The sequence below is a fragment of the Pongo pygmaeus genome, chromosome 12 (assembly GCF_028885625.2).
Source record: "Pongo pygmaeus isolate AG05252 chromosome 12, NHGRI_mPonPyg2-v2.0_pri, whole genome shotgun sequence".
Taxonomy (NCBI): domain Eukaryota; kingdom Metazoa; phylum Chordata; class Mammalia; order Primates; family Hominidae; genus Pongo; species Pongo pygmaeus.
In genome coordinates this window covers 26,588,792-26,615,257 of record NC_072385.2, presented here as the reverse complement: position 1 = coordinate 26,615,257, position 26,466 = coordinate 26,588,792, and the positions used below count along the sequence as shown (strand labels likewise).

General features: G+C 38.3%; 2 protein-coding genes across 23 annotated transcripts in view; both read left to right on the top strand.

The window, feature by feature from the left end:
- LOC129030494 (E3 SUMO-protein ligase RanBP2-like) overlaps nucleotides 1-7,587 on the top strand; it is a 39,486-nt gene extending 31,899 nt beyond the window's left edge. For 2 of the 3 annotated variants that reach the window (XM_054475841.2, XM_054475842.2), the window contains 2 exons: nucleotides 3,092-3,186; nucleotides 4,234-7,587. In XM_054475841.2, the coding sequence (XP_054331816.1) occupies nucleotides 3,092-3,186; nucleotides 4,234-7,587 (3,449 nt within the window). Of the gene's footprint in view, nucleotides 1-927; nucleotides 1,093-3,091; nucleotides 3,187-4,233 lie in introns of those variants that run through there. The other variant, XM_054475845.2, reaches the window with a different exon arrangement.
- A 498-nt stretch (nucleotides 7,588-8,085) lies between these two features.
- The window catches only part of LOC129030496 (DNA-binding protein RFX8-like), a 103,008-nt gene continuing 84,627 nt past the window's right edge, over nucleotides 8,086-26,466 (top strand). For 17 of the 20 annotated variants that reach the window (XM_063649094.1, XM_063649093.1, XM_063649103.1 and 14 more), the window contains exons 1-9: nucleotides 8,086-8,218; nucleotides 16,650-16,756; nucleotides 17,220-17,384; nucleotides 18,036-18,140; nucleotides 19,122-19,284; nucleotides 19,745-19,845; nucleotides 19,939-20,016; nucleotides 20,622-20,759; nucleotides 21,800-21,921. In XM_063649094.1, coding sequence (XP_063505164.1) covers nucleotides 8,122-8,218; nucleotides 16,650-16,756; nucleotides 17,220-17,384; nucleotides 18,036-18,140; nucleotides 19,122-19,284; nucleotides 19,745-19,845; nucleotides 19,939-20,016; nucleotides 20,622-20,759; nucleotides 21,800-21,921 — 1,076 coding nt within the window. In that variant the 5' untranslated portion in view covers nucleotides 8,086-8,121. Of the gene's footprint in view, nucleotides 8,219-10,662; nucleotides 11,168-16,636; nucleotides 16,757-17,219; nucleotides 17,385-18,035; nucleotides 18,141-19,121; nucleotides 19,285-19,744; nucleotides 19,846-19,938; nucleotides 20,017-20,621; nucleotides 20,760-21,799; nucleotides 21,922-26,466 lie in introns of those variants that run through there. The other 3 variants (XM_063649104.1, XM_063649098.1, XM_063649110.1) reach the window with 3 other exon arrangements.

Here is a 26,466-nt window from a genome sequence, read left to right as displayed (position 1 = left end):
GCTCTATCACTTACTATAATAGCTGTGTAAGTTAACCTGTCTGAAATGTGGAGATAATACTTGCCTTACATAATTACTATGAGCATTTGTGTATGTGCAGGTGGGCGTGGGTGTGTATCAGACATTTATTAGAGTATACAGTAAATAGTTAATGAACTAAGGTTACTAATAGTGTTTACTGTGGGTTGGCTATGTGCAAAAGTGCTTTGTGAATGTAATTTTATTTAATTACAGTAACTTAGAATGGCCGGTACCATTATTAATCCCTTTTTTATAAATAAAGAAATGGGATAAAGAAAGGTTAGGTAGCTTACTCATTATTATACAGCTAGTTATTGATAGAGCCAAGATTCACACTCCAGTGGTGTAACTCCAAAGCACTTGCCAGTATAATACATTGCTCCCAGGCAGCCAGAAATAACAAAATTGTTCCTTTTACATACGACAGACTTCTGAAATGGTAGTAGTAGTGCCCTTTTTTTTTTCTCTTTTTAGCCCAGGAAAGATTTAGAATCAAATCTAGTTTAGATTAGCACATTTGTGTGATGGTTCATATAGTTAAGGCAACCCCACTAGCCTTTTGTGATAGTATCTTCTCAACACAAGCAAAATAACAAAATCTTTGTGAAGTCAAGCTTATTAAATGTCATAAGTCATAGATAAGTATATGAAATGTCTAACGTTCAAACCTTGTTTACTTAAAACCTTATACATCATATAGGTCCTTGTAAGAGGATAAACGAACTGGCTAGCCTTTTCTGGGGCTTTTTTAGTGATGTGTGCAGTCAGTTATTTGGTGCCTTGTGGGTCATGTTTCCATTTCTTCTGTGTACAGGCATAAAAGGCCTTCTGTTCTTATACAAGCATGTAAATACAACATTCCCATTGTCTCATTTTATTCTTGCAATGACCCTATGAAATGTGTAGAAGCAGCACATCCTCATTTTACAATTGAGAAATATGGAGACTCCAAATGGATTATTTACAGGTTCACAAAACAGCTTTGTGGCACTGAAAGGGCGAGAGCCAAGATCTCCTGATTTCTGTTCCTGTGTTCATAGATTCTTTTTCCTTAATAAAAGTAAACATATATCAAGATGGTCCTTGTTTTTTTTAAAGTAAGATGATTAAAATTAAAGATTAATGAGCTCATAGGAGATACTCAGAAGTACTGAACAGGGTGAAGAAAACTAAAAACTAACCACCTTATTAACATTTCTTATATTTGAGAGCATTTCCTTCTGGTTCTTTCTCTATACATATAGTATTTTTTATGAGATTGTTACCATGTTATTATGTTGCGTGTAGATGAGCTAGCCTGTTTTTTAAATGTTACTTTAGTTCTGAGCATTTTTAAACTTAAATGTTTTTTGAATATTAATGAGTTCATGGTATCCCATCACATGGAAGTACTGTAAATTCTGTTCCTTTATGTTGTTTCTGGTTTATGCCATTACAAATTCTAGGACACTGTCCTAGTTTTGTAGGGTATTCAAAATATTCAGTTTATGCTCTTACCACTAGTATCTGATAGTGCCATCTTCGCACTTTTGCTAATGCTGACTTACTAGTTTATAAAATCCTTTGCCAATTTGTAGGAACAAAAGTGATATCAATTTTTAAGGTTTTTTAATACTAGTCGTGCTCAACAATTCATGCAAATGGCTGTTGGTAGTTTTGCCATCTTCAACGTGGGTACCTTCCAGTTGTTTGGTTTCTTGGTAAAACTCACACAAAACAGTTGGAGAAGAATTTGTATATCAACATGAATGTTAATGTGATTTTTTAAAAGCCAGCAAACACATTTGTGTTCCTTGTGAGATCCTTTGCATGAATTTGTCAGGTAATTTTTTTGACCTGAACATTCTCATAATAGCTTCAGTTTGCACAATGCAACCTCGTCATTTTGCGGATTTTCAAGGCTCACTTCGAAAACATGTTCCTTGAGGCCTATTATATTTCTTTCCTAAATTGTCTATTCATATGGTGCTTTTAAAAATTAGATTACTTTTAGTAGATTTATTAGAGCTCTTTAGTTTTTTTCCGCACAGTTTAGAGTCAGTAGTCAATTAAAGTCCCTACTTAAACTTCAGACTAAGATTTTTTTTTAAATTTAAAATTATATTTTTTCTTTTTGCTTTCATGTAGACAGACATCTTGCAAGACTTTAAGATTCTTGGGCCATTTCTGTCAGGTTGTTCTGTGTTCTGTGCCTGCTTCCTCCCCATAGTAATTTCAAAATAGCTATCCTCACCTCTGTTAGGTTTCCAAAATCAAACTTGGGCTTCTGGCTAGCCTTTTCTCGGTCTTGATTTTTCAGTGCTTTCCAGAGGCAATTGTTTGGAACCTCTTGGCACAGTTTCTGTTTCTTCTTCCATGTACAGGCATAAAAGGTCTTTTGGTTGTTTTCTGGTAAAACTATCATAAAACTGTTCAAGCAAATGACTATTGGTAGTTTTGCCGTTAACATGGGTGCCTTCTAGTCGTTTTGTTTCCTGGTAAAACACACAAAACAGAGGAGCAGATAGTTTGTACATCAGCATGAGTGTTGATGTGCTTTTTATTTTAAGCCAGGGAACACATTTTATGTTGTTGATGACATCCTTTCCATGAATTTGTCAGGTGATTTTTGAGCTGAACATTCTCAGTAATAGCTTTAGTTTACAAAATACAACCTAGTCTTTCTGCAGATTTTCTAGGCCCACTTCAAATGCATTGACCATCAGATGGCATCTTGGTTCCTTACGTCCTTTCTGTGACTGAATGTCCATAATTCCACATCATACTGATCTTTCTTAGAAAAGGCAACAGTTACTTTCTTCTTTATTCCTTTTTTAATGCTTGTGAGGTAGTTGTTGTTGTTGATCACAGTGATGCTATTCTCTTATTCTTCATGTCATATTTAGCAATTTTTTTCTAGTTTGTCATTTGATAATCTTGATTGGTGTATTTTGATGTACAGAAATTTAAAATTTATGTAGTTAAATCTTTCTTTAATTTCTATTGCTTTTGTATTTATAGCTCTTGCCTAGTCTTAACTGTAGTATAGACTTTAACAGTGTTTTCTTTCTTTTCTTTTTTTTTTTTTTAGTTGCAACTACTGGCCCTTCAGTATGTTATAGTCAGTCACCAGCATATAATTCCCGGTATCTTCTCAGACCAGCAGCTAATGTTACTCCCACAAAGGTAACAAAGGAATAATTTATATATTTATAATTATTTCCTTTTTAAATTGTTTAGGGTTCCTTCAAATAAATTCAAGAGAGCAGTAGTTCAGTATTAAAACTTTTATGTCCCTTAAAATGTAGATATTTTAAATTTATCTCCAAATACAGAAATTATACTTCTCAGTCACCTTATTTTTGTGTTACAATAAGTGTGAATATTTAGAATATTTTAAAAATGGGAGTGGTGGTGGTGGATCCTTCATCATTCTGTTTTAACAGAAATAGAACTGTAATGCCCTTGCTGACCCACTATGTGGTAAGTACTTTCAGGCCTGATACAGCTATATGTATAACAATTGATTGAAGACTCAATATTACAGTGGTAGTTGAATGTGACAGCTTTGAGGACAGAGTGTTGGGGTGCATTTAGACCCTTGCTCTTCTGCTTATTTTGACCACAGGCAAGTTTCTTAACCTCTCAATGCATCAGTTGCGTCATATGTAAAATGAGGATAATAATAATACCTTAATTCATAGGGTTTTTGGGGATATTAAAATGAGATAATAATGTAAAGTGCTTAGAACAGTGCCCAGCTGGCACATTAATAAATGCTCAATGAATGTTATCATCATCATCATCATCATCATTATTGTTAACATCATTTGATAAATTGTTTAGGAATGAAGAAGGTATTTATTTTACGACTTTAGCTGTAGATTTTAAGATGCTATAATTAATTTTCATTATATGCCAAGTATATATGCAAGTATCTTTGTAGTAATGTGGTTTTCTCTTAACCTACTTATGCCTAGCGCTCCATTATTGGAACACTAAGCTTATGGGAGTTATTTATATCCTACTGCTCAAGGTCATTGCGAAGGTCTGATTTTTCACACAGAAAATTTGCAGCCTCTGGCATAAACGGGTTAATGATGTGTACTACATCCCCTAATGAGATCTTCTTCACTTCATATTCATGTTTGAAGTTTGTGAGAATTGGTTTGCATTTAGTTATCTGTAGTTTTGTAGACAATCTACAAAATGTTTTAACTTTCTGTCTTTTAGGGCCCAGTCTATGGCATGAATAGGCTTCCACCCCAACAGCATATTTATGCCTATCCGCAACAGATGCACACACCGCCAGTGCAAAGCTCTTCTGCTTGTATGTTCTCTCAGGAGATGTATGGTCCTCCTGCATTGCGTTTTGAGTCTCCTGCAACAGGAATTCTATCGCCTAGGGGTGATGATTCCTTTAATTACAATGTTCAACAGACAAGCACAAATCCACCTTTGCGAGAACCAGGATATTTCACAAAACCTCCAATTGCAGCTCATGCTTCAAGATCTGCAGAATCTAAGGCTATAGAATTTGGGAAAACTAATTTTGTTCAGCCCATGCCGGGTGAAGGAATAAGGCCATCTTTGCCAACACCAGCACACACAACACAGCCAGCTCCTTTTAAATTTAACTCAAATTTCAAATCAAATGATGGTGACTTCACGTTTTCCTCACCACAGGTTGTGACACAGCCCCCTCCTGCAGCTTACAGTAACAGTGAAAGCCTTTTAGGTCTCCTGACTTCAGATAAACCCTTGCAAGGAGATGGCTATAGTGGACCCAAACCAATTCCTGGTGGTCAAACCATTGGGCCTCGAAATACATTCAATTTTGGAAGCAAAAATGTGTCTGGAATTTCATTTACAGAAAACATGGGGTCGAGTCAGCAAAAGAATTCTGGTTTTCGACGAAGTGATATGTTTGCTTTCCATGGTCCAGGGAAATCAGTATTTGGAACACCCACTTTAGAGACAGCAAACAAGAATCAGGAGACAGATGGAGGAAGTGCCCATGGGGATGATGATGATGATGATGACGGTCCTCACTTTGAGCCTGTAGTACCTCTTCCGGATAAGGTTGAAGTAAAAACTGGTGAGGAAGATGAAGAAGAATTCTTTTGCAACCGCGCGAAATTGTTTCGTTTTGATGTAGAATCCAAAGGATGGAAAGAACGTGGGATTGGCAATGTAAAAATACTGAGGCATAAAACATCTGGTAAAATTCGCCTTCTAATGAGACGAGAGCAAGTATTGAAAATCTGTGCAAATCATTACATCAGTCCAGATATGAAATTGACACCAAATGCTGGATCAGACAGATCTTTTGTATGGCATGCCCTTGATTATGCAGATGAGTTGCTAAAACCAGAACAACTTGCTATTAGGTTCAAAACTCCTGAGGAAGCAGCACTTTTTAAGTGCAAGTTTGAAGAAGCCCAGAGCATTTTAAAAGCCCCAGGAACAAATGTAGCCACAGCATCAAATCAGGCTGTCAGAATTGTAAAAGAACCCACAAGTCATGATAACAAGATAAGCAAGGCTCCAAAGAGGGGATTTGAAGGAATGTTCATCAGGAAAGGACAGTGGGACTGTAGTGTTTGCTGTGTACAAAATGAGAGTTCTTGCTTAAAATGTGTGGCTTGTGATGCCTCTAAACCAACTTATAAACCTATTGCAGAAGCTCCTTCAGCTTTCACATTGGGCTCAGAAATGAAGTTGCATGACTCTTCTGGAAGTCAGGTGGGAACAGGATTTAAAAGTAATTTCTCAGAAAAAGCTTTTAAGTTTGGCAATACAGAGCAAGGATTCAAATTTGGGCATGTGGATCAAGAAAATTCACCTTCATGTATGTTTCAGGGTTCTTCTAATACAGAATTTAAGTCAACCAAAGAAGGATTTTCCATCCCTGTGTCTGCTGATGGATTTAAGTTTGGCATTTCGGAACCAGGAAATCAAGAAAAGAAAAGTGAAAAGCCTCTTGGAAATGATACTGGCTTCCAGGCTCAGGATATTAGTAGCCAGAAGAATGGTCGTGTTGTGATTGTTGGCCAAACAAGTAGCACGTTTACATTTGCAGATCTTGCAAAATCAACTTTCAGAGAAGGATTTCAGTTTGGCAAAAAAGAGCCCAATTTCAAGGGATTTTCAGGTGCTGGAGAAAAATTATTCTCATCACAATGCGGTAAAATGGCCAATAAAGCAAACACTTCTGGTGATTTTGAGAAAGATGATGATGCCTATAAGACTGAGGACAGCGATGACATCCATTTTGAACCAGTAGTTCAAATGCCTGAAAAAGTAGAACTTGTAACAGGAGAAGAAGATGAAAAAGTTCTGTATTCACAGCGGGTAAAACTATTTAGATTTGATGCCGAGATAAGTCAGTGGAAAGAAAGGGGTTTGGGGAACTTAAAAATTCTCAAAAATGAGGTCAATGGCAAACTAAGAATGCTGATGCGAAGAGAACAAGTACTAAAAGTGTGTGCTAATCATTGGATAACGACTACAATGAACCTGAAGCCTCTCTCTGGATCAGATAGAGCATGGATCTGGTTAGCCATTGATTTCTCTGGTGGTGATGCCAAACTAGAGCAGTTGGCAGCAAAATTTAAAACACCAGAGCTGGCTGAAGAATTCAAGCAGAGATTTGAGGAATGCCAGCGGCTTCTGTTAGACGTACCACTTCAAACTCCCCATAAATTTGTAGATACTGGCAGAGCTGCCAAGTTAATACAGAGAGCTGAAGAAATGAAGAGTGGACTGAAAGATATCAAAACATTTTTGACAAATGATCAAACAAAAGTCACTGAGGAAGAGGATAAGGGTTCAGATACAGATGCAGCCAGTGCCTCAGACACAACAATAAAACCCAATCCTGAAAACACTGGGCCCACATTAGAATGGGATAACTACGATTTAAGGGAAGATGCTTTGGATGATAGTGTTAGTAGTAGGTCAGTACATGCTTCTGCATTGGCAGGTAGCCCTGTGAGAAAAAATCTTTTCCGCTCTGGTGAGTCAACAACAGGATTTAACTTGAATTTGAAATCTGCTTTGAGTCCATCTAAGTCTCCTGCCAAGTTGAATCAGAGTGGGACTTCAGTTGGCACTGATGAAGAATCTGATGTTACTCAAGAAGAAGAGAGAGATGGACAGTACTTTGAACCTGTTGTTCCTTTACCTGATCTAGTTGAAGTATCCAGTGGTGAGGAAAATGAACAAGTTGTTTTTAGTCACAGGGCAAAACTCTACAGATATGATAAAGATGTTGGTCAATGGAAAGAAAGGGGCATTGGTGATATAAAGATTTTACAGAATTATGATAATAAGCAAGTTCGTATAGTGATGAGAAGGGACCAAGTATTAAAACTTTGTGCCAATCACAGAATAACTCCAGGCATGACTTTGCAAAATATGAAAGGAACCGAAAGAGTATGGGTGTGGACTGCATGTGATTTTGCAGATGGAGAAAGAAAAGTAGAGCATTTAGCTGTTTGTTTTAAACTACAGGATGTTGCAGACTCGTTTAAGAAAATTTTTGAGGGGGGAGGGGGGAGGGATAGCATTGGGAGATATACCTAATGCTAGATGACGAGCTGGTGGGTGCAGTGCACCAGCATGGCACATGTATACATACGTAACTTACCTGCACATTGCACACATATACCATAAAAGCAAACGTATAATAATAATTTTTTTAAAAAGGGTAATTAAATTAGAATAAATAAGATAAGAATATGTTCTTTTTGGAAAGCTTAAAAAAATTTTTTTTTTGATGAAGCAAAAACAGCCTAGGAAAAAGATTCTTTGATAACACCTCATGTTTCTCGGTCAAGCACTCCCAGAGAGTCACCATGTGGCAAAATTGCTGTAGCTGTATTAGAAGAAACCACAAGAGAGAGGACAGATGTTATTCAGGGTGATGATGTAGCAGATGCAACTTCAGAAGTTGAAGTGTCTAGCACATCTGAAACAACAACAAAAGCAGTGGTTTCTCCTGGATTTAGTTTTAATGCACCTTTGAAAAGTAACAATAGTGAAACTAGTTCAGTATCCCAGAGTGGATCTGAAAGCAAAGTGGAACCTAACAAATGTGAACTGTCAAAGAACTCTGATATGGAACAGTCTTCAGATAGCAAAGTCAAAAATCTCTTTGTTTCCTTTCCAACGGAAGAATCTTCAATCAACTACACATTTAAAACACCAGAAAAGGGTAAGTACTTTGTTGTTAAGTTAAGCACAGTTTTTCTTTCAATGTTTAGCTTGATGCAGACTCTTTGTAGGATACTAATGTTGGGATATAAATGATGCTTTGTGAACACCCCCAAAATATTTGAGCAATTTTTTTTTCTCCCTTAATAAGTTCACGGTGATGTTTCAAAGAGCAAGAGAACTTAGTTTAAGACGTTTCAGTAACTGGAAGATACTTCTATCATGCTAGGGCAGAGCAAAAGAACTCAGTACAGTATACGGACTCATGCTTGAATCATGCGCATTAACGTGAGTCTTTTTTTAAAGTGTTCATTTTCATTTGTTCAGTTTCTTTTGTCACTCAGAAAACATGATATTGAGGCTGGGCACGGTGGCTCACTCCTAGAATGCCAGCACTTTGGGAGGTTGAGGTGGGCAGATCACTTGAGCTCAGGAGTTCGAGACCAGCCTGGCCAACATGGTGAAACCCTGTTTCTACTGAAAATACAAAAATGAGCTGGGCATGGTGGTGCATGCCTATAATTAGCAGCTACTCAGGAGGCTGAAGCAGGAGGATCGCTTGAGCATAGGAGATGGAGGTAGCAGGGAGCTGAAATCATGCCACTGCACTCCAGCCTGACTGAGTGACTGAGTGAGACTTTGTCTCCAAAAAAAAAAAAAAAGAACATGATATTGAGATGTTCTCATTTTATATGTTGTATGTCAGTCTTGCTCATTTATTAAATGAGCGAAGAATGAAACTACAGGGATAAATGAATATGTAAGACAATCAGATTGGTGGTATAAATTGAGGGATTCTGGCTTTTTATGTTTTAAAAGCATATTCATTTTGTTTCCCAAAATGTTAAAAAATATTCTTTATTTTCTAGGATTTAATTTTAGCCTTTTTAAATCTAATCCCATGGCCTTTTGGACTAGCACCCCTTCCTCACAGCCTGAGAGCAAAGGTATAGAACTAGCATTCTCAGTATGAGATAACAGCAGTTTTTAGCAGGTGGTAGCTCTTAGCAAAGTATTAATAACTGTGGCTGTATGAAATTAAGTACTTAGCACTACAACATGCATGTTAAAGAATGCCAGTTTAAGCAAAGTACCTTTTGACTGGTGGCATGACACCCTTGTTGGTTTGTTTTTTTAAAATGTACTGGGATGCTGATTTGTAATGTACTTCATTGCTCTGTTATTTCAGGTCTGTTCAGTGAAGACCTATGTTTTATCTAATGTTTATCTTTAGCCACTAACGTCTGCCAGTATTCAAATGTAGTGGCAACGGCATGTATACAATATGGAAGAGTGTCCCTGTAGGGCTGTTCTTTTGTGCATGGTTTAGAAAAATGTTGTATTTGAAAATGGACCCCATTTTTAACAGCCAGCATTCTACGGCTTGCATATTATATGTGTTGCACAGATCATTTTTAGAAGTGTGGCTACTAGAGTGGAAGAAGAAGTGGGATCTGTTGAAAGCCTTCAAGAACAGGTTAGGGAAGTGAAATCTCACCATTAGTGACCAGTAACACATCTTAGCCATGCCAAACAAGTACAATGATAAAGTAACAATCTCTGAATTTTCTTTTTTAAGTATACCGGTTTTATTACTAGCTAAGGTAGCTCTTAATCTTTTATTTTTAAAGATACAGTCTTTGAGAAATGTGAAGTGTTAACTTAAAAGTGGATGTATACTTGCGTATAGTTTCTGTGAGCTCTGGGTTAGAAATCCCTGACCTAAAAACGAATGTGCCTATACACTACTGTAGAACATAGAGCCTTATTCTGTTTTGAATCTGATAATGTCATTGTCCCAAGGGACCTTAGAAATGAAGACTTTAGACATGAGTAAACTGAGGCCAAGAGAGGCTATCTGATTTACCCAAGGTGTCTTTACTGAGTAATAGCAGAAGTGGAACAAGAATCTGTATCTTACGGTGTACTGTTATTTCTCCTAGCTAGGAAATGATACTAATTTTTTGTTTATAATGAAGGAGAGGGGCCCTCCCCCTCCCCCTCCCTCTCCCTTCTTTGGTCTCCCTCTCCTTCTTTTTTCGGTCTCCCTCTGTTGCCGAAGCTGGACTGTACTGCCGTGATCTTGGCTCGCTGCAACCTCCCTGCCTCAGGCTCCTGTGACTCTCCTGCCTCGGCCTGCCGAGTGCCTGGGATTGCAGGCGTGCACCGCCATGCCTGAATGGTTTTAGTATTTTTGGTGGAGACGGGGTTTCGCCGTGTTGACCGGGCTGGTCTCCAGCTCCTGGCCTCGAGTGATCTGCCTGCCTCGGCCTCCCGAGGTGCTGGGATTGCAGACGGAGTCTCGCTCACTCAATGCTCAGTGCTGCTCAGGCTGGAGTGCAGTGGCGTGATCTCGGCTTGCTACAACCTCCACCTACCAGCCTCCTGCCTTGGCCTCTTAAAGTGCTAAGAGTACAGCCTCTGCCCCGCCGCCACCCCGTCTAGGAAGTGAGGAGCGTCTGCTTGGCTGCCCATCGTCTGGGATGTGAGGAGCCCCTCTGACCGGCCGCCCCATCTGGGAAGTGAGGAGTGCCTCTGCCCAGCTGCCATCCCGTATAGGAAGTGAGGAACATCTCTACCCGGCCGCCCATCGTCTGGGATGTGAGGAGCGCCTCTGCCTAGTCGCCCAACGTCTGGGAAGTGAGGAGCGCCTCTGCCCGGCCGCCCTGTCTGGGAAGTAAGGAGCGCCTCTGCCCGGCCGCCCCGTCTGGGAGGTGAGGAGCACCTCTGCCCAGCCGCCACCCCATCTGGGAGGAAGTGAGGAGCACCTCTGCCCGGCCGCCCCGTCTGAGAGGTGAGGAGCGCCTCTGCCCGGCCCCCACCCGTCTGGGAGGAAGTGAGGAGCACCTCTGCCCGGCCGCCCCGTCTGGGAGGTGAGGAGTGCCTCTGCCCGGCCGCCCCCTCTGGGAAGTGAGGAGCGCTTCTGCCTGGCTGCCACCCCGTCTGGGAGGTGAGTAGCGCCTCTGCCCGGCCGCCCCCTCTGGGAAGTGAGGAGCGCCTCTGCCTGGCCGCCACCCCGTCTGGGAAGTGAGGAGCGCCTCTGCACGGCCGCCCTGTCTGGGAGGTGTACCCAACAGCTCCGAAGAGACAGCGACCATCGGGAGCGGGCCATGAGGACGATGGCAGTTTTGTTGAAAAGAAGGGGGGGAAGTGTGGGGAAAGGAAGGAGAGATCAGATTGTTGCTCTGTCTGTGTAGAAAGAGGTGGGCATAGGAGACTCCATTTTGTTCTGACTAGGAGAGATTCTTCTGCCTTGGGATGCTGTTGATCTATGGCCTTTCCCCCAGCCCCGTGCTCTCTGAAGCATGTGCTGTGTCAACTCAGGGTTAAATGGACTAAGGGCGGTGCAAGATGTGCTTTGTTAAACAGATGCTTGAAGGCAGCATGCTCTTTAAGAGTCATCACCACTCCCTAATCTCAAGTACCCAGGGACACAAACACTGCAGAAGGCCGCAGGGACCTCTGCCTAGGAAAACCAGAGACCTTTGTTCATGTGTTTATCTCCTGACCTTCTCTCCACTATTATCCTATGACCCTGCCATATCCCCCTCTCCAAGAAACACCCAAGAATCATCAATAAATACTTCATAAGAAAAAAAAAAAAGTAAGGTGGGAAGGGAGAAGAGAGTGAGTGGTAATCAGGCAGGATTTGATGAAAAAAAAAAAAATCCCACAGCAGGCATAAAATCCAATCTTAGGAAGCACTTAAATGAGAAGTTTTGGCACTTAATGAAGAAAACTGCAAAACTTATATAGGATGACTGTTATTTGAACTATCAGTTCTCAGATTGGTTTATAAATTCTAAGACAAATTCGTTAAAAATTGTAGAGTTTTTTTGGCTGGATCTTGAGAGAATTCTAAGTTTTAAGTAAAAAACTAGCAAGAGTAGCTAAATTTTTTGTAAATGAAAAAAGTGACATCCTACTGAAAGAGACACTAAAACTTATCACAGTTACAGTAATGTGGTAGAATTCTGATGCAAGAATGGTACAGATTAATGTAGCAGAAGAGAGTGATACTTCCGCATAACAACAAACAGGTGCCAGGCTCTCTTCTAAGCACTTTACATATCTCAATACACTTAATTCTCAAAACAACCCCCAAGTATATTAGCATCAACACTTTACAAGTGAGGACTCTGAGGCATAAATAGATGAAGGAACTCAAAGTCACAGACTCAGATTTCTTAAGAAACCTCAGGGTCACAGAACAAGTAACAGAGCAGAGCTGAAATTTTAATTCAGGGAGTCTCGTTCCAGATCTATTGTTTCATCAACTAAGCTATACCATCTCAGTAAAGTTTGAAACAGAAACCAATGAAGAAAGAAATTCCTTCTAAGGAATTAGGTTTTTATTTCACTCCACATAGCAAAATGTATTCTGGATGGGTTAAAAAATTTTGTGAAAAATAGTTTTTAAAAACCTGGAGTGAAGTACTTGATCTTTTTTTTAACTGACTTCTGGATACAAAAGACTTTTTCAAACTTTAGATACTAAATTTAGGCCAGGTGCAGTTGCTCACGCCTGTAATTGTAGCACTTTGGGAGGCCAAGGTGGGTGAGTCACTTGAGGCCAGGAGTTTGAGATCAGCCTGGCCAACACAGCGAAACCCTGTCTCTACAAAATATACAAAATTTAGCTGGGCATGGTGGCACACACACTCATGGTGACTGTAGTCCTAGCTACTCGGATGGCCGAGGCACGAGAATCACTTGAACCTGGAAGGTGGCAGTTGCAGTGAGTGGAGATTGTACCACTGCACCCCTACCTAAAGTATTTTGACAAATTACAAAGGAAAAGATTGATAGATTTAACTACTTGAAATTGATATGTCTGGTCTACCTCTGGAAGAAATTAATAGATTATAGGGTCTCTTAAAATGTAAAGAAGCAAGTTCCTCATGTAACTTGCTCTTATGAAGAAGCCCATATATAAATTTTAAATGGGTTTTTTAATGGATTTATAAGATCTTTATATATAAGCATACTAATTCTTTGTCATGTATAAATTTAAATTTTCAAATTTCATTACCATATTTTCATATGTAATATAAACTTACGTATAAAAATGTGACAGGATTTAAGGTAGAACCAGAGGTGCTGAAATGTTTATTAATGTTGATCACTTTTAAAAACACATATACCTATGCTCTATTAGGTTCTTCAGGATGCATCATTATAAAGATACTGAGTAATTTTTGGAGTTTGTTAATTTGGCTAGTTTTTTAGTGTTCATATCACTTGTAATAACTTGTATCGGTTTATTAAAAGATCTGAACACACAGGAGTCCTAGAGGGACAATAATTTGTAATTATTCAGATGTTTAGAAGTGTCTACCCTGCATAAGGAAAGTAGACTCTTGTATGCATGGCATTCGTTTTTGTTCCAAGACTCCCCTTAGGAATAATACTTGATTAAAATCAGAATTTCCCAAAGGGAGCCATTATTTATTACGCCTTGGCATAGCAATTCAGTTTTTACAGCTATTGACAGCAATTGGAACCAGAATGAGTAAAAATGAAGAGGGCCAGATAGAGACTAAGAGGATAAATATCTCTGATTTCTAGAGGAGCCTACCCAAATACTAAACAAGCACAGAATCTTCTTTCTATGGAAAAGAAAAGACCCTAGTGATACCTCAACCCTGTATGCATGTGTGCCAAGAAGTAGCAAACTCATAAATAAACATAGAAAAACATACTTTGGGAGGCCATAGCTTGAGGATTGCCTGAGGTCAGGAGTTCGAGACCAGTCTGGCCACATGGGGAAACCCCATCTCTCCTAAAAAATACAAAAAAAGTAGCTGGACATGGTGGTTGAGGCAGGAGAATTGCTTGAACCAGAGAGGTGGAGGTTGCAGTGAGCTGAGATCGCGCCACTGCACTCCAGCCTAGCGACAGAGCGAGACAACGTCTCAAAAAAAATAGAACATAAGCCAGATTCTAGATTCCCAAGTCTTGTCTTCTGCCACTGAAACCACTAAATGGACAGACTATAAAATCAAAATTCAGATTGTAACAGTCAGCCACCAGTTGAGTCAAATAATTGACCATATGTAAATGAGAATTAGAAACAAAAGTGCGTTAGTCAAGGATCTGATCTGGGAAGCAAGAGCCGGGCATGGTGGCTCACACCTGTTATCCTAGCACTTTGGGAGACCTAGGCAGGCAGATTGCCTGAGCTCAGGAGTTTGAGACCAGCCTGGGCAACATGGCGAAACCCTGTCATCTACTAAAACTGCAAATATTAGTTGGCTGTAGTGGCACACACCTATAGTCCCAGCTACTTGGGAGGCGGAGGGAGGAGAATCGCTTGAACCCAGGAGACAGAGGTTACAGTGAGCTGAGGTTGCACCACTGCACTCCAGCCTGGGTGACAGAGCAAGACCCCATCTCAAAAAAAAGATTTCGCAAGCACGATCCAAAAGAGCATAAATGCCACACAAGACCCAGCAGAGGCCGGGCTCAGTGGCTCATGCCTGTAATTCCAACACTTTGAGAGGTTTGAGGCATGCGGATCACCTGAGGTCAATTCAAGACCAGCCTGGCCAACACGGTGAAACCCTGTCTCTACTAAAAATACAAAAATTAGCCGGTTGTGGTGACACATGCCTGTAATCCCAACTACCCCGGAGGCTGAGGCAGGAGAATCATTGGAACCCGGGAGGCGAAGGCTGCAGTGAGCCAAGATCGCGCCACTGCACTCCAGCCTGGCAACAGAGCGAGACTCTATCTTAAAAAAAAAAAACCACCAGAGAAGCCTGTGGAGGTGAGCCAAGGACACAAGAGGTCCAGGTCCACAGGAAAGCCACTGCCAGGCTTCACAGTCCTCTTGGTTAATGTCGTTTCTGTTTTACGCATAATATCTCAGTGGAACTTCCAAATATAAACTTTGCAAGGAAACATAAACAGTGTGCTAGCAATAAAACCACAATTAGATACCACCTCACATCAGTCAGGATGGCTACTATTAAAATGTCAAAAAAATAACAGGTGCTGGTAAGGTTGCAGAGAAAAAAGGAACACTTACACTTTTGGTGGGAGTGTAAATTAGTTCAGCCATTGTGGAAAACAGATCCCTCAAAGACCTAAAAACAGAAATACCATTTGACCCAGCAATCCCGTTACTGGGTATATACCCAAAGGAATGTAAGTCATTGTGTCATAAAGTCACATGTACGTGTATGTTCTCTGCAGCACTATTCATGATAGCAAAGACGTGGAATCAACCGAAGGGCCTGTCAGTGGTAGACTGGATAAAGAAAATTGGTATATATACACCATGGAATACTACACAGCCATAAAAAAATATGAGATTATGTCCTTTGCAGGGACATGTATGAAGCTGGAAGCCACTATCCTTAGCAAACTAATGCAGGAATGGAAAACTAAATACCACATGTTCTCATTTATAAGTGGGAGCTAAATGATGAGAACACATGGACACATACAGACGAGCAACAGACACTGGGGCCTAACAGAAGGTGGAGGGGTAGGAGGAGGGAGAGGATCAGAAAAATAAGTAATGGGTACCAGGCTTAGTACTTGGATGGCGAAATAATCTGTTCAACAAACCCCTGTGACACAAGTTTGCCCTACATAACAAACCTGCACATGTACCCCTGAACTTAAAAGTTAAAAAATTTTTTTAAAACACCATTTTGCTAGTAATTTTGCAGGCACATTTATGGGAAGAAAATAGAAGTTTTCCAGAAACAAAGGCAAAAACAGGATTTATAAGGAAGGAGAGAGAAAAAGAACTACATGCAATCTCGAAACTGAATCTCATTTACATATTTTGGTGGATAACCTAATTAGCTTGTGTGTGGCAAAAAAGTCTGATCATTCTGTCCTTCAGTAGGCCAACTAGGAATATCAAAGAAAATTCAGTTGGCTTTGGATTCTTCAGGAAATACTGAAAGTGTCACTGCAGAGTGTGAGAGACTAAATCTATGAATGTCTTCCAGTGTTCTTTCATTAACACCTTTACCTTATATTAGGTCAGGCCTGGAATATTTCTCTCATCAGAATTCTTCAGGTAGAGTTAGGTATCCAGGTTAAACTTTTTATCCTCTGTCCTTAAATTGTGTTTATTAAACGTTTTATCTATCCTTAAATTGTGGTTACATTTCAGAAGTTCGTTTTTGTTAATGAGTAGAATATTTAACCTTGGAGCTATTATATTGTTTATATTTAAAATTTTCTTCTCCTTTCATATGTTTCCGCCACCCTCCAATACTAAAAGTTACCCAAAATATGCTAATTTTATTACCTAATGCCAGTTAGGTATTCTGTTCAACTTGGGTAAATATTTTAAGCATCCGGAATGGACTCATGAATCTTAAGGTGGCTTGATGATGAAGTCTGACCTGTTGAATGCATAATAATATGCCAAAGTTAAATCCTTCTTTTATTGAAGAATCTTTTATTAGAATATGAAAAGCAGTCAGAGCAACTGGATGTGGAAAAAGAACGTGCTGATAATTTTGAGCGTCATATTGAAGACCTTACAAGACAATTAAGAAATTCGACTTTGCAGGTAATTTTTTAATAAATCCAAAAATGAAAAGTATAACAGGTATATTTTAATCTCAATACTTTTTGCATAAAAAATTAAATATAGTCGGAAACAGAATTTATTCCCCCCCACTTCACCCTCCTTCCCACTTAGGAGAGAAGAATAAGACGAAACAGCTAGCAACTATCTTGCTTATTATTCTAATCTCAGTTCCCCTAGAGAATTGTTTGTTTGTTTGGGGGTTTGTTTGTTTTTCATTTCTGCTCTTTGCTCTGCCAGTGCAACCTGATCTCTTGTAAGGTTTACCATATTAGTATTTCAATGACAGATTTTAAAACTGATTCTTAATATTATTCTGTAGCATGGACTTAGAAATCTTCATTTGTCACACTATGCCAATATTCTCATTAATGTACCTGTTCATTCTTCCTCTGCTGTATATGTTTTCTGCATGTTTATAGTAATGAATCATGTGTCATTTCAGTGTGAAAAAATAAATTCTGATAATGAAGATCTCCTGGCTCGTATTGAGACACTACAGTCTAATGCCGAATTATTAGAAGTACAGATTTTAGAAGTCCAGAGAGCCAAAGCAATGATAGACAAAGAATTAGAAGCTGAAAAACTTCAGAAAGAAGAGAAGATAAAGGTAAAAACAATCCTGTGAGATTGATTCACATATATATGATGCATTTACCAAAATATTATTTAAATGAAGGGAAGACTTACTAAAGAGTAGCATTTATGAATACAGCAGAGTTCATTAATTCCTTAATACCAACCATAAATTTGAGAATCCATGCTGTGATTTGGGGGTGTATACATTTTAAACATTGAAATATTACCAAACTTTCTGTATTTTAGCATGTCAGATTTATTTTATTTACTTATTTTTATTTTTTATTTTTTATTTATTTATTATTTATTTTTTTTGAGACGGAGTCTCACTCTGTCGCCCAGGCTGGAGTGCAGTGGCGCAATCTCAGCTCACTGCAAGCTCCACCTCCCGGGTTCACACCATTCTCCTGCCTCAGCCTCCCGAGTAGCTGGGATTACAGGCAGTCACCACCATGCCCAGCTAATTTTTCGTGTGTGTTTTTAGTGGAGACGGGGTTTCACTGTGTTAGCCAGGATGGTCTCAATCTCCTGACCTTGTGATCCACCCGCCTCAGCCTCCCAAAGTGCTGGGATTACAGGTGTGAGACACCACGCCAGGCTGTCAGATTTATTTTAAAGCCCCTTAAAAATACCTTTTTAATGTTGGTTGGGTTGTGTGGGTTGTTTTTATTTTTAATTTCAGGAACATGCCACTACTGTAAATGAACTTGAAGAACTTCAGGTACAACTTCAAAAGGAAAAGAAACAGCTTCAGAAAACCATGCAAGAATTAGAGCTGGTTAAAAAGGTAAAATAAAACACTAGGATGAAAATTGATGTAATGTTCACATTGTTCTGTTTTGTTGTTCTATTTGTTCTGTTCTGTCTGCGATCTCACGCTGTGGCCCAGGCTGGAGTGCAGTGGCATGATCTCGGCTCACTGCAACCTCCGCCTCCCGAGTTCAAGCAATTCTTGTGCCTCAGCCTCCCAGGTAGCCGAGATTCCACGCATGCGTCACCACACCCGGCTAATTTTTTGTATTTTTGGTAGAGATGGAGTTTCACCAATTTGGTTAGGCTCGTCTGGAACTCCTGACCTCAAATGATCCACCCATCTCAGCCTCTCCGAGTGCTGGGATTACAGGTGTGAGCCACCGCACTCAGCCTGCATTGTTAAACTATTCTATACATGTTGAAAAGAAGTGTTTTAGAATGTTACTTGTGGTACTAAAATAATGCTTTATAAATTATTTGCTCAAAAAATTGAAAATTTAACTTAATTCTCTAAGTACCAGTCCTTTCAGAAGAATCTAGGCTCCTGATTTACAAGATTTTGGTTTGACATTTCATTTTGTATACATGATTGTTGTATGACACATAAGATTTAATTAATGTCAAAGCTTGAAATTTGTATTATACTTAAAACTTTGGCTGACTTTACTCCTTCAAAGATGAGGCTAAAAAGAAATGTACTATAAGAGCCACTTGACATATTAGTATTTTATAAATAAGAGCTCCGCAAGCTACAACTGTCAGTTGTAGTTAGTTATAATGAAATAAAATGAAACTAAGAAAGTTGGGTTAAACTACTAGAAAATATTTTGTGAAATTAAAAACTAGAAAATATCCAACTCCTCATTTCTTTGTTACAGTGTAAATGATTTCACTATTACAGAAAGGCACCCATTTATTGCTGTGGCATCATTTTAGCAATTTTACAAATGACAAAAAGAATTTACAAATGAACTGATCTACTATTGTGTAAATCTTCTACTTATAAAATGTGCAGGATGCCCAACAGACCACATTGATGAATATGGAAATAGCTGATTATGAACGTTTGATGAAAGAACTAAATCAAAAGTTAACTAATAAAAACAACAAGATAGAAGATTTGGAGCAAGAAATAAAAATTCAAAAACAGAAACAAGAAACCCTAGAAGAAGAAATAAGTGAGTTAAAGAAAATTCACTTTACCTTTTAATTATTTCATCATAACAACTTGATTTGGTGGGGGGCATTACTTGTTTATTTCACCAGTCTTTCACTGTCAGTCGGGTGTTTAACACAGTGATAAATGTTACTGGGGACCCAGAATGGGTGTAAAACTATTTGCCATTAAGATGTTTATAGTCCACATTTATTCACTTTAACATTTCTTAAGTACCTTGCTGTTTCCTGGTCTGGGTTAACTAAGATTGTCTATGGGTTGTAATTGTTACAGCCAGGAGATGGGTACAGTAGAGTTTATGGCACTGTTGTTACTACTGTCGCATATGTTTGAAGTATTCCATAATAAAAAGCTAAAACAGGCTTAAAGATAAGCCAATACAAAGAAGACATATTTGTGTATTTAAATTCACTGATAAAAATTGTTACATCTTTTTCTACTGAAATTATTTCTTGTGCTAGCTTCATTACAGTCTTCAGTACAACAATATGAAGAGAAAAACACCAAAATCAAGCAATTGCTTGTGAAAGCCAAAAAGGAACTGGCAGATTCAAAGCAAGCAGTACGTTAATTTTTGTTTCGTATTTTAGTACTTGTTCATAATTTATTTATGAGTAACATTAAAAAAAATTTAACCAAGATTCTCATTCTGTAGGAAACTGATCACTTAATACTTCAAGCATCTTTAAAAGGTGAGGTGGAGGCAAGCCAGCAGCAAGTAGAAGTCTATAAAGTAAGGGTTTTACTTTTTAAGATTAAAAAAAGTTTTTTCATGTAGAAGTGAAGTACCATTTAGAGATTTTATTGATTATCCTATAAGGATATCTAGAAAGATTCCTCAACATTTTGAGGAAGTTACAACAATAAATCAAGTCTGGCATATAACTGGAGTATATTGGTTAGCTCAAGCTAGATTATTTTCACGTATTTGGAAATTCGTAGTATACTATAGAATAGTGCAAAATAAAATAAGCCTGCATTTGAACTTAATGATATTGCAGTCACAAGGAACAGTTTGTAAAATGATTTTATACGTTTGTTATGTTTGTGTATATTTTTATATATATAATGTCTTGAAGTATTTAAATATTGTATGTTAAATATGTAGTCTGGGATGTTCATTTTTTTGAATTGATGTTGGTTTAAGAAAAGATAGCTTAATGAGAAAATGTTCTACTTGTCTCTACTTTTTCAATAATAATACATAAAAATATTTCACTACTTAATTATGCCTTATATGTACTTATGTCTCAAACCTAAAGTTTGCATTTTAAGGAAAACCTCTTTAACTAGTGAAGATAGGATTTGCTAAAGCTAAATTTAAAGATTTACCCCGAGATTCAGCTGGCTGAAATAACATCAGAGAAGCACACAATCCACGAGCACCTGAAAACCTCTGCGGAACAGCACCAGCGTACGCTAAGTGCGTACCAGCAGAGAGTGACAGCACTACAGGAAGAGAGCCGTGCTGCCAAGGTGCGTTCTTCAGCCACAGCAAGCCACTGGGATTTTATTATCAGCTAGTCATTGGTTTACTCCAGGGCTGTGCTCTCCCTTTTTACTATTTTGCTGTTAAGAGCACTTATTAGATTAAGACCTGTTCAGTTAATCTGGGTCTAACCGCAATCCCATGCCAACCCTAATCGTAACTTGGATCACTTTTTTTGCCAAAAGGAAAAACATGATGTTTTTTCCATTTCAACCTTGTTTTGCAATTTATGTGTCACTTATTTATAAAGCTTTTTTTATTAGAAAAGTGTTACAGTTCTTAGGGCTAAATGATTATAAATAACATTTTAATAGCATGGCTGTGGGGGGCCTACTTTCTTGTCATCATCCAAAACAGACACAGTGCAGTGGTTGTGTTAGATGCAGCTCTTATTTAAGCAATCATGGCAACGCTGTTGTGGGAGTTTACAGATCACTTCAAGAAAGTGGATGACCTAGAACTTAACACTTAACCACCCTGTTTTGAAAACTGAAGTTCAAATAACTTAATTTCTTTGAGTTAATTTTTCTCAAATTTATAAAAAGAGGAGATATCATAAGAGAAAATGTTTATAAAGTTCCAAAAGTACATAGTGTCACTATAAAATGTATGGTTAGTAAATTAATCTACCAGGGTAGAAGACATGGTAGAAATGGATCTCTTATCAGAAAATATATATTATTGAGAGGCCTTTAAAAAGTGTAAGACCTCCCAACATGAAGACCTGATAAATGTTGGAGGCAATGGATATCCTAATTACCCTGATTTGCTTATTACACATTGTATGCATCCATCAAAATATCACATGCACCCCATAAATATGTACAATTATGTATCAGTTAAAATTTTTTAAGTGTAAAGCCAACAGAAGTATGCTTTTTAGCAAGGTTAATCAAGAAACCAAAAAGAATGTCAGCTATCTTTCTCATTTTCAAAAACAGGTTTTTATCTCAATTTGTTAATCTCTGAAAGAAAATAGAAGGACCCTGTTACAATAGAAAACGTTTCTCTCTTTTAAATGTTACAGGCAGAACAAGCTACTATAACCTCTGAATTCGAGAGCTACAAAGTCCAAGTTCATAACGTTCTAAAACAACAGAAAAATAAATCTGTGTCTCAGGCTGAAACTGAGGGCGCTAAACAAGAAAGGTAAAGTCTAAATTAAATATGCAGAGTTTTCCTCCCACAATGCAGGTTCTTCACCAAGTAGATTGAAAATCCTATTATGATTTTTTTTTTTTTTTTTTTTGAGACAGAGTTTCGCTCTCGTTGCCCAAGCGGGAGTGCAGTGGTGCAATCTCAGCTCACTGCCACCTCCGCTTCCTGGGTTCAAGTGATTCTCCTGCTTCAGCCTCCTGAGTAGCTAGGATTACAGGCGTACACCATCATGCCCAGCTAATTTTTGTATTTTTATTAGAGACGGGGTTTCACCATGTTGGCCAGGCTGGTCTCAAACTCCTGACCTCAGATGATCCACCCGCCTCAGCCTCTCAGAGTGCTGGGATTACAGACGTGAGCCACAGCACCCAGCCTAAAATCCTATTATGATTTTTAACTGTGAAATTATGTATATTGTTACCAAAGAGAACAGAATTTCTTGGCTTCACTGTGTCTGCAAACAGTAACAGGGAAACTTCATTACAAAGGACACTGTTGCAAACTCTAAAATTAGATGTTAAAGTGCACAGTGAAGCCAGGATATGAGATAATAGGCTCACAGTTCAATCTTGTCTTAATAAGATCTTGTCATGGTAGAAAATACAAGCATTAAAATTACATTATGATTTGTTTTTCCAGTTTTGAAAATTTAGAAGTAAAAATTAAAATGCTAAGTGTACTTATTTGCCATTAATTTAGGTTAAACAGAAGTTGCTTTAAAATATTTCACTTATTTCAAAAATTTTAAATTTATTACTGAATTTTGGTCTAGAATTAAACTTTTCTTATTTATGACCATTTCAGTTCTATTTGAATGGTATATTGTTTATGCTGCTTTAAAACTAGCATACAGATCCTGTTTGTACTGGGAGTGAGAGAGAGATAGGGCATTCCATGGCATCTGTGTTGAGCGGTTCAGTATTCAAAGCAGTTTTACATCTGGCTCTTACTGTTCTAAACAAGACTAATTATTCTGAAATTTTTGTATGTTTATGTTTCTATTACTTTCATTTAGGAATCTATTAAATATAGAGACTGTAGATTGAGACATGGTATTTTCTTTCCAGTAGCTCATTAAATAAAGGGGAAATTAGATACTGATACATTTCATAAATATAAATGTCACCATTTTCAAGAGCCATTTTTGACCATGCCTAAATTTTGAGTTCACATTATATGAATGTAAATGTTTTGTGTTCCTTCTACTTTCTTATAATATACATTTTTAAAAAAGAGAAACTAATAGTGTATTGTACTCATTGTGGCAGAATCAGGATTTTAACTATTTCCACCTAGTGTTTTTTCCAAGTCTAAAAAGACCTGCTTTTCTTCAGGGATTATCTTTCACTGTAACTTGGTCTGACATACCATTCTTATAACAACAATTTAAGAACTGTGTGAGTGCGCCAGGCATGGCAGTTCACACCTGTAATCCCAGCACTTTGGGAATCCAAGGCTGGCGGATCACCTGAGGTCAGGAGTTCAAGACCAACCTGACCAACATGGTGAAATGCTGTCTCTACTAAAAATAAAAAATTAGCTGAGTGTGGTGGTGGGCGACTGTAGTCCTAGCTACTCAGGAGGATGAGGCAGGAGGATCACTTGAACCTGGGAGGCGGAAGTTGCAGTGAGCCGAGATTGCGCCACTGCACTCCAGCCTGGGCAACAGAGCCAGACTCCGTCTCAAAAAAAAAAGTAGTGTGAGGTTTTTTCTTTAACTGACATAGTCCTGTAACATAAAATAGGCTATTTTGATGCCCCTTTTTCAATATGAAATTCTAAATTTTGGAGAAATTTTTTGTAAATCTGTAGTGCCTAAGATTTTAAATCTGGCTATAGTATCTTTTGTATTATATTTAATCCTAGTCTTGAATTCTTCAGACTATTATATTTCCTTTAGAATCATCCAAGTGTATGGCATTGAAAGGTTAAACGGTTAAACTATATTTAAAACCACAAAATCAAATTCACCTTTTTCAAAAAATTTTAAAACTGTATTTCTGTTTTAGGGAACATCTGGAAATGCTGATTGACCAGCTAAAAATGAAATTACAAAATAGCCAAAATAACTTACAGGTTAATGTATCTGAACTTCAAACATTGCAATCTGAACATGATACACTTCTAGAAAGGCACAACAAGATGCTGCAGGAAACTGTCCAAAGAGGCGGAACTCTGGGAAAAGTGAGGCTGTTAGCAGCGCTAACGCTGTACCAGACAGCAATGTATTTCTTTGTTGAAACTTCTAATATGTTGATCCTTGAGATAAATGCAGATTAGAAAATAAAAAATAGACATTTCTAAAGGCTTGGTAACTTTGCTTTATGTACCTTAGAGCTTCGCCTTTTATGTTGCTTTTATATTTTGCATTTTTAAGAACAATTAATGTCTATCTGCTCATCCAGTGTTCTGTGTCTCCTAAGGCCTTCTTGGCTAGGATGTTTCTCTAAGAAAACAAACAAAAACACAACTTTCCAACCCAGGTATCCAATCATAAGCATTTTTTTTTCTAGAAGAAAACACCCAAATAGTTGCTAACTGAAAAAGAATATGCAACTTATCTTTGCAATTCTGTCTTCAATTTGTCATATTTTGTTCATCACTATAATACTTTAAATAGACATTAGAAGTATTGGCAAAATAAATAGATTATTGTGAACAAGAAGTTTTCAACTCCTGTGATAAAGAAATTGGGTAGTAGGAGTATTAGGCTGAGGAAAAGAATTCTTCATTGAGCATCTTTTATCAAGGGTGTTAAGATAATTTTATCACAGATTTGCTTATATAATATATACCTAATCTTATGCTAATCTGAAAAATGAAAGCAGGTTTAGCTTTTTGTGGCTTCTGTCTGTTAACAGTGGAATTTGCATGTTAATCATGTAAACCAAAGTTTCAGGGAAGATGTACCAGTTTTCTAACTGCCTATTATCAGGGTTTACCATGAGATTATCTTATATATAGTGATGTTTGCTTGATATTCTCCAACACTTATTCTTTAGGAAAGTTATTGCAAATTACATTGCTAACACAAATAAAGTACTGTTGATTCCTCTAAAGCAATTCAGTCTTTCAGTAAGTGTTTTTCGAGCACCTACTATGTGCCAGTCAGTTTTCATAGCATTTTGAGGTATCTTTAGGAGTCTTTCCTCTTCTTCAGAAATATTAAAAACTAATGGTATTGTTACTGTCTGTGCCCAAGTATGAAGAAATAGCCTTCTCTTTATATAGTCTCCACTTTTAAAAAATGTTTTAATATTCATACTTTCTCTATAGCAGATTGTGAAAATGGTTCCAGAGGAATGTGATAATTAGGCTAACTAATGAATATCTGTATTACCCAGAGACTACAGTTAATATAAACACCTCTGTAACAACTGAGACAGAACAGTGAACTTCTGTCAGCACAATCATTCTGATTCCAGATGGGGGGTTTAAGCATTTAGCTTTCAAATTGGTAAATTCATAAATGTCAGTGATACTGCCTGAGAATAGACACTTTATCCTACCTCTAATTTTTATCCTGCTTAGACTATTTTTGTAACCTCCGATGGTTCTTCCTTCGCTTTCTTGGTGGTTATGGAATTATTCTGCCTTCACTATCCAGTTTGGTAACAACTACCCACATGTGGCTATTAAACACCGAAAATATGGCTAGCATAACAGAGGAACTGAATGTTTTATTTTAATTTAACTACACCAATTAGTTAGTTAATTAAATTATTTTGAGATGGAGTCTTGCTCTATCACCCAGGCTGGAGTGCAGTGGCAAGATCATGGCTCATTGCAGCCTCGACCTTCCAGGCTCAAACAATGCTCCCACTTCAGCCTCCTGAGTAGCCGGGACCACAGGTACACACCACCACACCCTATTATTTTTTTTATTTGTGGAGACTCGGTCTCACTGTGTTGTCCAGGCTGGTCTCAAATTCCTGGGCTTAAGCAATCCTCCCACCTCGGCCTTCCAAAGTGCTGGGATTACGGGTGTGAGCCATTATGGCTGGTTTAAGTTTAATTATAAATAGTTGCATGTGACTGGTGGTGAATGTATTGGACTGCGCAGGTTTTAGCCTTTATCGGTCTCAGCTTGAAAGCCTGGTAATAGATACATCAGAGTGCAGGCCAGGATTACTAGGACTGGAACCAGGAGAGTCTGCAAAGGGAGTGTAGTATTTTCCTAGTGATGCTGGAACAAATTACTACAAATTTCGTGGCTTAAAACAACACAAATTTCTTGTCTTACAGTTCTGGACGTCAGACATATCAGTTAGTCTTATGAGTCAGGCTAAAGTTAGGTGTTGGCAGGGCTGGCTCCTTTGGAGGGCGGGGGAGAATCCATTTCTTGCAGTTTCCAGAGGCTGCCTGCATTCTTCTGCTTATAGCCCCCTCCTCCATCTTCAAAGCCAGCCCTTAGCATCTTCAAAATCTCCCTTTCTCTCTGACCTCTGCTTCTGTCCTCACATCGCCTTCTCTGAGTCTGACCCTCCTGCCTCGCTCTGATAAGGACCCTTATGTTCACATTGGGTCTACTGGGCT